Source organism: Numenius arquata, chromosome 22 (assembly GCF_964106895.1).
Source record: "Numenius arquata chromosome 22, bNumArq3.hap1.1, whole genome shotgun sequence".
Taxonomy (NCBI): Eukaryota; Metazoa; Chordata; class Aves; order Charadriiformes; family Scolopacidae; genus Numenius; species Numenius arquata.
In genome coordinates this window covers 3,143,286-3,157,000 of record NC_133597.1, presented here as the reverse complement: position 1 = coordinate 3,157,000, position 13,715 = coordinate 3,143,286, and the positions used below count along the sequence as shown (strand labels likewise).

At 46.8% G+C, this 13,715-nt stretch overlaps 1 protein-coding gene across 1 annotated transcript in view; it reads right to left on the bottom strand.

The window, feature by feature from the left end:
- Window positions 1–13,715, bottom strand: part of POU2F3 (POU class 2 homeobox 3) — a 42,094-nt gene that overhangs the window by 9,775 nt on the left and 18,604 nt on the right. Inside the window, exons 5-6 of the mRNA XM_074162427.1 lie at window positions 1,968–2,072; window positions 285–387 (exon numbers count right to left, since the gene is read on the bottom strand). Of these exons, the coding sequence (XP_074018528.1) occupies window positions 285–387; window positions 1,968–2,072 (208 nt within the window). The remainder of the gene's footprint in view (window positions 1–284; window positions 388–1,967; window positions 2,073–13,715) is intronic.

Here is a 13,715-nt window from a genome sequence, read left to right as displayed (position 1 = left end):
GCCCCAAGGTGGCACTCTTGGCGCACACAAGCCACAGGTGCCAGGAGCATCTCAAGGACTGGACCTTTCCCGGAGCAACCACTGGGATCATCCCAGCTGTGGGAACCAGCACAGGGGGGAAGAGCAGGGGAAAATGCAGCTAGTAACACAGCAGGGGAACAGACACCATCGTGCTGGGAAAACATTACCAGATCAGATTAAAAGCAACAGTCATGAGAAGGGAGGTTTTTCCTAGATATGTATCTGCTCATAACAATGCCCCTTTCAGCTTTTATTGCTCTTACCTTGTTGTCCAGCCTGAGACTGAGACAGAAGAAACTGGGGAACTGACTGCATGTGACCAGGAAGCAATACAAGCTGCTGCAGGGTGTGAAGAGAGCTCATATCCTATGGGAGAAAGCAAAGGGAACAACAAGACTCAGAGACGTCTGCTCTTCACACACTATCACCTCTCCTATTAAAGCTTCCCTGCTCTTTTATACCGTCCTTGATCCAATGCACACTTTTCATTTAACTGCCAACACACCAGATTTGTGCAATTCGTGCACTGGAGAACTATGGATCCAGAGGTGCTCTAGGATCTGAAGTTTTCAGCTATATAAGAATAATTCTGCGCACATTCAGACATCCATATGGAGAATTGTCTACTTTTATCTGAAAAAGTAAATTCTTGAAAAAATGATTGTTTTGAGGCACGTACAATCAAAACCCGGTTGTTAGAAGTAACAGTGAAACCTCTTGGATTTCAGTTTCTTCCAGATATTGTGTTTTCAGAGAGTCAACTCCCTAAAATTACACAGGAATGTGCAGCTGACTGTCCTATCTCACGAACACCGGTAGCCTACTTTCCATGGAAGGCTGATTTCCCAGCCAGCCGCGTGCTGAGATGGGAAAGAAGCAATGCCCAGCAGTGCCTGATTCTCTGCACCGACAGCAAATGCACTGCAATGGACCCAGTGACCAGATCCCAAAATGTTTCCCGTCCTTTGCCACGTCACTGCCAGGAATTCCCCACCCTGCACTAAGCGGAGCGGGCAATAGGTACCGAGAGATGAGGATTACATCCCAGCACTCTTTCATGTTACTGGGGTCCCAGCCCCAGGTCTGGTGTAGGAATTAGGGGATAAGAGTTTATATTTGCTTGGGACACACACACACACACACAAGCCCCGATAAGACCAACTCTTTTTAGCAGTACCTTTTTAAAGGAGCTCATTACTCAATAAGATGAGACTTTTGAGCTTCTCAAGAACTGTTTCGAAGCCTTGGGGAACTTGAACAGTCCCTGAATTGTGTAAGGGATCTGAATAACCCATGAAAGAATGAAGGAAGAGATTACCTAGCAGCTGTGTGGCCTTCTGGCATCTAACTCCCACTAGCCTTTAACAAGAGTTAAGTGCTAAACACCAATTTTTTACCTTAGGAAAAAAAAAAATCCCTCAAGGAATTAATTTCTTCTCTTGTGTAAATCAATTGGAGCCAACATATTCAAGGATGGCTATATTGGTTCAGTTCAAGAGTTAACCTAGCCTCGGATGCCATCTCCAACAATGGCATTAACCAGGTGCTCAATGAAAAAGGAAGACCAGGGCAAGCATATCTAATGCTTCCCCTTGGTGTTGTCTCAGCCTCCGATTATTTTCAGTTCAAGGGATTTCCTGAGCATGGTGTGGTTTGCCTACTTAGTAAACCCTCAAAGGAAATCTCTTCCTAGTACGTGTCCAGTCTGCCTTTGAACACACATAAAATTTTCTGCAGAAAAGAAAGAGGCTGAGGAGGAAGCTGACTTTTGCCAACGCAAATTCACTTTTTCAATGTAGTGTCCATTGTACACTCACGTCTCCTTTCGCCACTGCCAAAAGGCATATGTAGTCTGGCAAGCGTGTCAAACCCAGCCTCTTCTCCAGAGGTTCTCTAACCAGTGCCGTTTCAGACTTCTGGATCCCTGAAGCAGCGAAGTCACTTACCCCCGCGATTTGGCTTCCGGGCATCATTGATGATCCCTGCACAAGGTGACCTGACCTAGGGGGGATTGTAGATTGCAAGGAGTCGCTGAGGTCTTCGGTTTTAATCTGAAAAAGAGCAAAGTAGTTGTAGCATTAGGGAGCAGAGACAAGGGGATGGAGGAGGTGGCGGGGGGGGGGCTAGGAGTCTGAGAGGCTGGAAGGCATCGGGAAAGGGGCTCCTTTCAAAAAAAGTTAGAGATCAGGGCTCAACGCTTCCATCTCACGCTTTGCAGAGAAGCATGGGGTCCTTCCTCACTTCTGCTCTCCGGTTTATAACACGAACATAGCTCTCCCCCTCTGCCAAGCCAAGGGGAGGCTTGCAGAAAACATACTAATTAAAACACTTGAGGAAGTAACAAAGTTGCAGTGACTTAGCGAGGTTTCAAACACCCGAGTGCTTTCCTCTGGCAAAACACTGAGGCATTTTGTGGAGTTATAAGGAAGAACAGGAAGCAATTCTCCTTTACAGATCACGACTCGCAACCCCTTGGCGGGGCTGGCTATAGATAGCCTCTGATTTCGTCCTGCAGGTGGCAGGGAACGGTACAAGGGGACGGGAAAGGAAAGGTCATGAAGTAAAAGACCTCAAAAAGCGGTGTAATCTTCCAGACTTGCAAATGCAACACCTCAGGCACCAAACATATTTCAGCTCAGAAAACAAGAAGAAATTGTACTGGTCTTGGCAAGGAAAAATCTGCTTTCTTAGCTAGAACAAACGGTGGATAAAGAACTGGAAAACTTCACAGCTGTCAGCCCTTTGACCAGTGGTCATTTTGACCTACTTTAATGTTCAAGAAAGACTCCTGTCTACAAAAAAAAAAAAAAAAAAAAAAAATCTTTATTTCTGAGTTCACATTCTTAAGACAGGAATTTACCCAGGAACTAGAACCGAGTCCTTGTGTCTGGTTTATTCCATAGTCCCCATGTTAATTTCTAAGGTTGCTACTACATTAAAAATAAACAAACAAAAAACTGTTACATCACTTTGTACTAGCTGAAATCCTTTGCTAAGGTTGACTGGGACGGGAGAAAGGGGAACTTGGTTGGGAAACTTTTAGAAGTTTTTAGGTTAATTCCTGAAAGCTGTCTGAGGAGTGGCTACACGCAGATGCCATGCACAGGAGACAGAAAAGTCATAACAGCTCTTATAACATATTTTTTCTCTAAGAAAAGATCCAAGCAAACAATTTCTAAACTTAGGCTGACGTTTTTCATAAGCATGAGAACGCCTGGAACAAGGCTCACATCATGAGCCCCGTTCCTCATCTAAGCCTTTCCAGTGTAAGAAGATGTTCCAGTTTCCACAAACTGGAAAAACCAGGAGGACACCAGAAAAGACAGGTCTTGAAAACCCTGTCCATGGGCCCAGCATTGCAGGTTCACTTTTCTCCTAGGGCTGAACCTCACCATCTCCCACCAAATTACTCCCGAGCCCACCATCCCCCAGAAGGACAAGCAGGGTCACCTTTGCAGGGGTTTTGCCGTACGGCCTTTAGGTCATACAACCTCCCACCAGCAGAGGGGGACAAGAAATTCAGCTTTTAAAAACAGTGGCCCAAGCGAGTATTTTTGGTTGATGAAGGTTTTACTTCAATTTGGCCAAAGCAAATGAATCTCCACCGGAGCAAAGGAGAAAACGCGACCACAAGAAGCTCTCGGCCGCAGTGGAGGAGCTGGCCCTGTAACGTTCACCTCTGCATTGTGGCAGGTACTACGTGGAGGGGAGAGAGTTACAACATCTCCTTTCATTACAACGATAGCTCTGGACGCTGCCGAAACTCGTTTTGCAATAATGCTAGCTCCTTGCAACAAGAGTTATACGTGCTATCAATTCCAGTCCGTTCCTACCTTTCAGGTTGGCATGATCATCCCTCTTAGCCTGGTGAAAAAAAAAATCAGATGAAAAGATCTTCTTGATGGCTATCAATGCGGATAGCGTCTAAGTTACTAAATGTTAGGGAAAAGGCTCAGGAGGATACACCGTTACCCCTGAGCCATTCAGTCATTGCAGGCAAATGGTTTTATGCACGTTTTCTTTCTGAGGGTGCATTAAAAAAAAAAAAAAAAAAAAAAAAAGTCGTCATCCGAGCCAAAACTTAAAAATAAATTAAAAAAATAAATAAGTTACGCCTGCTTGCAATTCATTGTGTCTGCCTCAAGCAATGCAGTCATCCAAGTCTGAAGAGTCCCAAAAAGAAAAATTATCCACGTCTTAGAGAAGGAGGCACTTGATCCCGCCTAAGTTATGATCCCAATAGGAGTGGAGTGTTGAAGAAGCACAAGCCATTTCCAAACTGAAATCAATTTTTACAGCTGCCAAGCGGAATGATTTGGAAGCGTTCCAGGGCGAAAGGGGTGTGTAGCTGCATCCCGGCATCGCACAATATGAGAACGGGAGGTGGGTTTGGCAAAGGACCGGTTCCCGATTTAAAAACAACAACATCTCCCACTGCTCCTTCCCCCGTCCCTGGAATTCTCTGGCTCCCTCCTGCGCAGTGGGCGGGAACCTGGGTGTTCTTGACAAATCCTTCTCCCCTGCACCTATTTTCATTGGGTTTAGGCTCAAATTTACCTCTCCCTCCTCTCTCTCTCCCCAACAGGCCTGCAGCTGGCTAATTGTTCATTAGCAAGAGTTCGGGGTATATCCAAAACTTTTGGGATGGTTTATGCAAATCCCGCACCTTCATTTTTTCCCTGGCTAAACCGGCAGTATTACCAACTGTACATTAAAAAAACCAAAACCAAAAACCCCAAAAAACCACACACATTGTGGGCGAGGCCACTCAATATCATGAGACTCCCTTAAAATAATGTAAATTTCAAATTAATAAAACTAGGGGAGGAGTTGCCTTCTCCTTTCCCAGCGCATCTGACTCATATTTGCAGGCATTTTCTGCAAATACGAGAAAAGTTTTCTTTAAGGAAGCAAAAAGAGGTTGGAACGATCACAGAATCACCTCGCGTAGGTATTTGATGCTCAAACGTTGCAAGCGAGAGACAGTGATTTAGTTAAAACCGGGACCAGATCCCACTGTGGTTCCTCAGGACCTTGGTTTTACACGACGGTCAGGCCAGCCGGGAGATGGGGAACGAGAAGTCATTGAGAGCAAACCTAAGTTTCTTCCCGGTTGAATTCGATTTGGGGAAATAACACTTATCTAAGGAAAAAAAAAAAAAAAAACCCGAACTTGCGGGACAGCGGGACCAAGCGATGCACTGCAAACACATCCCGCTCGCTGGCGGGCGGGGAGAGGTGCGAAAACTGGGCTGGAAGCTGCGGATCTACGGGCACCTTCTTCCCTTTGGGCTGGAGGGGAGGCTCGGGGCAGGGCTGGGAGCAGCTCCCAAGCTCCTCCCGAGGAGGTAACGGCAGATGGCGGCACCGGTACGCGGAGCTACCTTCGGGCTTCCGCGGGATAGGAAAGGAATCACACTTGCAAATCTCAAGTGGATGTTTTCACAGCCTTAAAATAGGGTCAGCTGCCCCCGAGCAAATCGGAGTGAAAAACACAGGAAGGGTGACTGGATGGAAAGAGAGTCCTTTCCTTAGTTGGCTAGCACCTCTGCAGGGCCTGGCCAAGGATGGATTGTTTCTTACCTATCGCTGGCCTAAAAACAAAAACAAAAAGCAAAACAAACTAAGAAACATATTGAGGGCGATGGAAAATGATCAAAGCTCTTCAGCTTGCTTGCGTAACCGATTTGTGGAAGGTGTTTCATAAACATTTCATAAGAAGGAGAATTATGAAGAAAACATCTCCCAACCTGCCTGCAATTACTGCACAAACTCTTCCTTACCAGTAGGAAGAAGGGGAGAAAAAAAAAAAAAAAAAAAAAAGAAAGAGTACATCTGTTTTGTAACTGATCTGTGAACTTTTGGCAAACATTTGGCTCATGAAAAACATCCTGCAGACATATTGCAGAGCTGTGAAAAGCCAGCCTTACAGGAGGAAGTTGGAAAGATTCGCCTTAGAAGCTCTGATTTCACTGTGTGGAAGGCCATACCCTCCTGACAGACAGACAGACGGACTGACCAGCCCACATTTGATTCAGTGGTTGGATCCCCTTGGTTGGGCAGGACTCTGGCTGCAGCCCTCCCCGTATAAACCCAGTTTAGGGTCACTGCTCACTGGTAATCTGGACTGGTGTTCCTCCTCTGTCAAGGGACTGGAGCAGGCAGCCTGAATGCAACCCCCAAGCCACCGCCTTCTGACGAGCGCTTCTGGTGCAACGTGAGCACCACTCCATCACCCTCTTCGCAGAGGTGGGACCCACCGACCGATTCAGCGCCCAGAGCCTCGTGTGCTCTCCCCAGATCTCGATAAGAGATCCCCGCACCCTGCCAGAGCGAGGCCGTTAAAGCCGTGTCAGCCTTCTCCAGTACCACTAACGAGGCAGGATCCCTGGTGGGTATTGTAGGATAGAAGACAATCGTATTTGTTGTGCAGTTACTATTTAGACAGTAACCTCTTTGAAACAGATGTTTATCTGCCTTCGTATCTGGGTTATCTCACAGTCAGCAACTCACAACTGTTGAAGAGTTTGACTTAGGCACATGGCTCCCTCCCCCACTCTTGAGGCTATTTCGCTGGATAAAAGAGGATCAGGTGCACACAGGCTTAAAAGAGGGTCTGAACCAATTTGCCCCTTGCTGAAAACAAACAGCAGGGCTCTTCCAGGGCTGAATGGCTCCAAAATCACTTTTCAATACAACAGGACCATCTGAAGCTGCCCCAAAAAATGGTTCGCCTGAAGTCAAGGGAGGAAATTTTGCGACAGAAACGGGTATCAAAAACTGGATGCAAGGCTATTGCAGTTAACTGAGCCTTCCCACCTTCCGATGGTGTAAGTGCACTTCTCTGTGAATTACCTGCACACGTGGGCACCATAAAATAAAAAACACACTAATAATAAATTATAGCAATAATAATAATGGGCTTGCAATTACTATTTCCACATGTACTATCCTGCACGTACGGCAAGGCTTAACAGACACCCGGGAAGAAAGCAGAAAACCCTTGTGTCAATGCAATGATATTCACCCTATAACATTTGATATCCTTTCACACTGAAGGGTGGGATTTTTCAGAAGCTGTCAGCCTGACAAAAGGGGAATTAATCCCACGCCGAACGCCTAACAGACAATATCCTGTAACTCAGTAATGACAGCACACTGAAAAATTGAAGTGTAACCCCTACCCTCAACACACCTGCATCACAGCTATACGAGGCCTTTGAGTTCATTAACTGAGGCCTGATCTGATGTGCTTTATCCCCTGAGCTTCAGCTGGGGATGGTAATAGTTGTGCCTTAGCTGCAGTAAGAGGCAGGGTGGAAAATCAGAGCTTTAAGAATAACAAAGCTACAGGCTTCGCAGAAGAAAACAAACGGAACCACGCTCAGCTGCGCATTCACAGCCTTCCCGATCCAGCATTTCCCTAGTGTTTTTGCTTTTAAACAGAGAAGGGGAGAAAGGAAGAAGTCACCCCTCTGTGCCGAACGATAAACCTCAAAATGATGACGTGTAGCACAGCAGGCTCCTAAAGCAGGCGCTGGGCAAGGGAGCGGAGAACCGAAAACAGGGATGGGAAGAGGTATGAACGGCCACGCTCTTATCGGCGCCTGCACGTCCTGACGAAGGGCTGCTCTTCATTTTAGAGACTCCAGCCTCTGCAGGAGAGCACAGAGGCTACCTGGTGCTTTCCTATGGCGATCCGTGTTCAGGGAGCAGAGCTGGCAAAAACATACTGGGAAGCAACAATTTACAGCACCTTCACTCTTACTGTTGGTACTCAGGCATGTGGTACCTTCTCTGCCAAGGCCTGTGGACATGCCAAATTGGAGGTATTTTAAAAAAAAAAAGGGGAGGGAAAGATGCCATTCCCTTGGTCAGAACAGTGAGAATCTCCAAACAAAGTGCAGAAAACAATTTTACCACTATTAAGGCTGTGATTTCTCTCATGTCTCCATTCCAGGACTCTCCCTGCCCACTCCTCCCTAGCCATCCTCAGCCTGGAGGTCCTGCCCTTCTGTTCCAGCCTTCCCAAGCATTACAGCACTGCTCCCTGCATCTCTCTCAATTTCACTTGCCCAACTTCCAAAGCTCTCCAGAACTCCACCTCTGCCTACACCTTTGTGCTTATCTTCTCTGCTCCCACCCTGGGCTGCATCCCTGCCCCTTTCCTTATCAATCCGATTTCACACACACACCGGGCTTCATGGCTTCTCCCATGCCCTCTTGCATGCTCACACAGGTTCCCTGGAGCTTAATCATGTTCCTGTTGAAGTCAGCAGCAAAGTTGCCTTATTGGGCTTTTCTGGGGCCAGAACCAGTCCCTGAACCATTCTCCAAATTCCCTGCGTGAAAAAATTTCCCCTTCCCATGGATCTGTCATCCAGGGGAGCAGACTCTGATTGTTCTGTGTTCTCTGTGCCCTCTGGCTGTGAACCAGCCACAAACCATCCAAATATCTGGCACTGCTTCCCTGCTGTCCAGTACCGATATTCCCGGATCAGTCATCTACCGAGGAGGGCAGAGCAGTGTCCATCTAGCGAGTCGGGGTGCAGGTAGCCCTTGGTTGCAAGGCACTTCCCACCACATCCCACGTTTGAAAGGAATTAACTTGGAATCAGACGGCTCCCGTGACTGGGGCTGGCTTCATCCCAGCTCCGCAGGTGTCTCTGATTGGTTCACGGCAGTTTTGGCACCAGTTGCTGTGCCCCAGGCATCTGGGACACAGGAAGAACAGCTAGAGGGATTGCATTAAATACACACAAGTAATATAATTAAAAAAGAAAGGGAGAGTGAGAAAGATCAACTTCACTGGAAAGTATCACATAGTTTTTCCTTTTGGGTGGAGGGAATGAAGTCTAGTGATTGAGGGGAAGAGGGGGCTCAAAGCCAGTTCTCCACTCCCATCGTGGTGGCTTTGGGCAATTTCTATGTGTCGGGGAAACAGAGCAAGAGGGTTTCTTGCTAGCACAAACCCAACATCTGACTCCTAAGGGGCTGAGCAGCCCCGGTTCAGCCCACTGATTCCGCACGGAGCGCTAGCAGATCAGCACCTCTGGGAAGAGAGAAAGTGCACTCTGATGTCAGCCTTCCAAAATTAGAGGCCTTGCTTGAAACCCCATCGCCTTCACCTTTTTTATGCTATGACTTGCCCTTCTGCAAAATGGGTGTAGGGCCCCACCCTTGCTGGGTGGTGCAGGCTTTTGATTGAATTCTTGGAGCTCACCAGATGAAAGGCCTTCAAGAATTCGGAGTCCTCTCTTTATTACCGATGAGCCATTCTCTAGTAGGCAGAAGAGTCATATCCATGCACAGTAGTTCGTGCAACTCACCGCTTAAAAAGGTGCCGGGCAACCTAAATAGTGGTTTGACAGTGACAACCATGCCTTGAGCATGGTTTCTATTGTGAAAATAGTTGTTGTATCCCTTTAGACAGGTCCAGGAAACTAGGGCTCGTCACCTGCAAGCCTAGAAAATATTTCCCAAAGGATGATAGAAGGCCAGGTGGAGCAGGGAATTTGCACGAAAGGAAGACCTGTCTCTCCCTCTCTCATCTCTAAGACAGCTTTGAAACAGCTGTACAAGATATATTGCCAGTGGACCAAGGCAACAAGCGTAGGAAATGCCTTATAAATATAGGTTGCTCTTTAGAAGCCTGGACCAGGAAAGTGGGAGTTTGTGAATGCACTGCAGCTGGATCTTAAGGAACAGATACAATCCAGCCAACTGTGAAGCGATGCTGGGTTGCTGTCAACTGTTATTGGCTAACGTCAAATTAATTCAGCGGTTTCAGTCCACTTCTTGAGAGAAAATTTTAAAAGGCCAAATCCTTCCTCCTGCTTCCGTTCCCCTTTCCCTCATAAGCTTCCCCAGAGACTCACTGACCTGTTTTGGAGTTCATTCCCAGCAATCTCATCTCAGGGCCTCTGCAAGGCGCCAGAACAAAACTAGCTTGAAGAAGGGGTTCCTCTACATATCTATCCTAAGCAAAACAGTGCCATATATAGAAACAGAGGACTTTCCCTCAAGCCAGGGCTTTCTCTGATGCTTTCCCAAAGGGCTGCATTTCAATGAGGAACCAGCACACATACAAATTTATGCAATCAGTCTATCCCTAGGACAGAGCAGGGGAACTTCAAAAGAGAAAGGCCAAGGTAGTGTTCAGCTTAGATCCAGTGTCAATCAAGGCAGATATGGACAGCTGGGCTGATTTCCAGTTAGTAAAGGCTCAAGAGATGAAAAGCAGATGCGAGACTTAGGCAGATACCCTGGGGCAATGCGGAGAAGAAGAGAGAGTGAAATCTGAATTGATCGCCAGAGGGGAGAAGGAAGGAGGATGTGAACCTCCCCTTGAGAGGAGGGCAAAGCAGGACTGGGATGGAAATCTGGAGGGCAGACTGAAACCTGAACTACCCACAGGGAAAAGCCAAGCAGGAACAGAAATGACATATAGGGAACACATGAGATTAGGGGGAGGTGGGAACACAAAGTGGAATGAAAAACTATGAGAGAGATCCCTGCGGGGAGGGAAGCCCTGATTGAGCAAAATTAAATCTGCAGAGTTTTGCATCCCAGATATTAATAACAAACTACCTAGCAAGTTAGGCCCTTCTTTCCACCTTCAAAAGGATGGAGGGGAGGAAGAACTTGTCTGTGGTTGAGCACAAGACTATGAATCAGAGAATCGGAGTCCATATCCCGGCTCTGCCAGGGAGCAGGTCCCTGGATTACAATACACCTCAATGTCCACAGGCAACTGTCCTAAAAAACATCCACTGATTTCAACTGCAATCATGATGCTCAGCATCTTTGGGAAAAGCCAGGTAGTCAGTCTGTGTCTGCCTCATCTGTAAGACGGGGTTAAACACCTCCCTACCTTCTGGAGCCACCGGGATGCTAAATTCATTAGCAAAGTACCTTCAGACGTGTGGGTGGAAAGCACCAAACAAGGTCAGAGTGTTATTAATGGCACCGAAAAAGAGCCACCAGTGACTTTAGATCTCAGATGCAGTTTGCCCACTTTAATTTCTCATTTCATGCATCTACAGGACATCAGCTGTGAAGACCTGAGACAACTCACTCTATTACCTCAAAACAACTGTTGAAAAGCCCACATAAACCTCAAAAATTAAAGTTCCCTTAGACAATGACTCTGTCAGATATGAACAGGGCAGGGACATCTAATATAAGGAGGTCCTGAGGGACGGGAACCCCTTTGGCACCTCTTGCAGAGAGCAGGGCAGTAACTCACAGGAGCCTTCGCTTGGTTTTGGAAGGGAAAAATTTTTCAACATGCCCAGTCCCTCACCGCTCTTTTGAGATATACAGACACACTCAATTGGCTAAAAAAGTCTGCTCAGGTCCTACTGACTGGGAATCTTAAGCAACTCGAATTATTTAATGCTGACTGATCACTGGAAGAGAGGGATTTTGAAATCTGTCCCTTACAGTCAAGTGCAACAGTCAAGACAACCTGACGTGCAAATGTGTCGAGCTAATGTGCATATGAAATACGAGGTCACTTCAATTGCATTTCTTATTTCCTTATTTTGGTCTGGATGCTTCCCTTTGTGTTCTGAGAATCCATCCTGCCCCAGCAATGCATCTCCAAGCTACGTCCATTTCCCAGGTAAATCCATCCCAAGACCCTATTTCTAGGAAGCCTGTTGGAAATACGTATATATCCTTATTATAATTGGTGTAAACCAAAGAAAATAAAGTAGTGGGAGTAAAGAACCAACAGGAAAATTCAAGCTGCTCACTAATGCCTGCTTGTCTGTCTGAAATATTGTAGAGTCGCACGGCAGGATCACCTTTACATTGATACAAACATCAAACCTGTCATTATCATTAAACAAATGACAGCCTGCCTGCAAGGGTCAGCCTTTTGCTGGCATGAAACTGCATGACGTATTTGGATACAGAGCACATGCAGATCCTGCTAAGCCTTTCCTGTGCTGGTAACACATAACCTTTCAGCTTTAACGCAAGACAGACGTATTCTCTCCCAGCACTGGGATGCAGCTTAGTGCTTGAGAGCATAAAGGGGCTTGGAGAGGACCTCTCATTCCCTCCTCTGGAAGGAGAGGAGATCTGAGCCTTCGTTCCTCCCTGGCACTCGGAGACTGCGTTGCCGCAAGGACACGATCCTACACATCACTTTCCTGATGGAGAAGAGATCGGTGATTCAGTGTCTGTGTATTTTCCTTCTCCAGCTGCGGATCAATGCACAGCACTATGTGCTGGGCTACAACACCCACAGAAGCCCTGTCGTCTCCCAAAACCATCAGTGCTAGCTCCACGTGTGTATTCCAGAAGGCAATATTATCTCAGGGATTAACTCCAGACAAAGGGTGAATTCCCTGGCTCTCCAGAACAGCTCTCTTCGGAGCCATCTACAAAACCAAACAGTGCAATATTTCCGTAAAGGCTGAAGGCTGCATATACCAACAGGGAAATAAACCGGGCCAGACCTGCTACGACCACAGCAGCTTCACCTGGTGAGGTGATCACCACATCACGGCGAGGAAAAGTTCCCATTTCAACAGTTTCAGTCAGATCTTTTCCTGGTCCCACTGGACACCCTTTCGTGGCGGCTCTGAAGCCGTGCTTGCCCAGTTACTCGGTTCTGTCCCTGACACGCTCTGGACACGATCCCAAACCATCAAGAAGCAGATGTCCCTACCCAGGTTGCCAGCACCGAAGGTGAAAGTTTATTACTGTCTCTTTGCATTTCCCTTGATATAAACAGGAAACAACCAGCATTAGACTCACTAAATAAAAAGCCAAACCAGATAGGCAAGGCAGAAGATGCTTCTTTTTCCATACACACCCTTTTCCCTCTCATTCACATACAAATTACTGTTGCATCCAGGTGGGAGGAGAGTTTGAAGAGGGGAGGGGGGAAGAAATGTTTGCCAAATAGGTTGAGGGATCAGAAGGCAGCTTTCTCATAAAGCGCAGGGCTGACCCACAAACTGCGAGAAAACCTCAAACTCCACAGGAGTTTCCCTCCTCCCCATTTTCAGGGTGAGAGCAGCCACAGCAGGGAATCGGTAGGCAGGTAAGGGGTCTAACCAGGTCACTCCACCCTTCTCTTCCCGCCTGGAGCATAACATGGGAGGGAAACAGACCTGAAATGTAGGCCATCTACAAAGACTGGGGGAGAGGCTTAAATAATATGAGATTTATGATCTTCAAAGTGATTAGCGCCCAGCGCTCCAAATAAAGTCAAAGAGAGCTCAGCAGCTCTTGCATGCAGTTTGGAGTTGGGTTTCAAACCATCCCTCTCTGGCTTCAGTTTGAAAACTTGAATTGCAAGGTAACAAAAAAAAATAAGCCACCCAAAACCAACCTCAAACCCCAAACCAAAATTAAAAAACCCACCAACCTCCACCCCTAATGAAAGAGCTCAGCACCTGATTTTACATGAAAACACTTTGATATTTCCATATCTCCCTTCTTCCTTTTTCTCATCATTTGAAATCTATTTGCTAAATTGAAGATGAATTCACCAGTAGCTGAGGTCAACCTGAAACGTGAGTGTATAACCCGTGTGCGCGTTTGGGCTCACGTTCATTTAAAATAATAACAACAATAATGGCTCAAGTCTCCACATGGCCTTGGGAGGGCCAAGAGAGGGAGACAAAGAGCCGTTTGCTCACACCTATGTCCACTCACATGGACTGTTACAACCC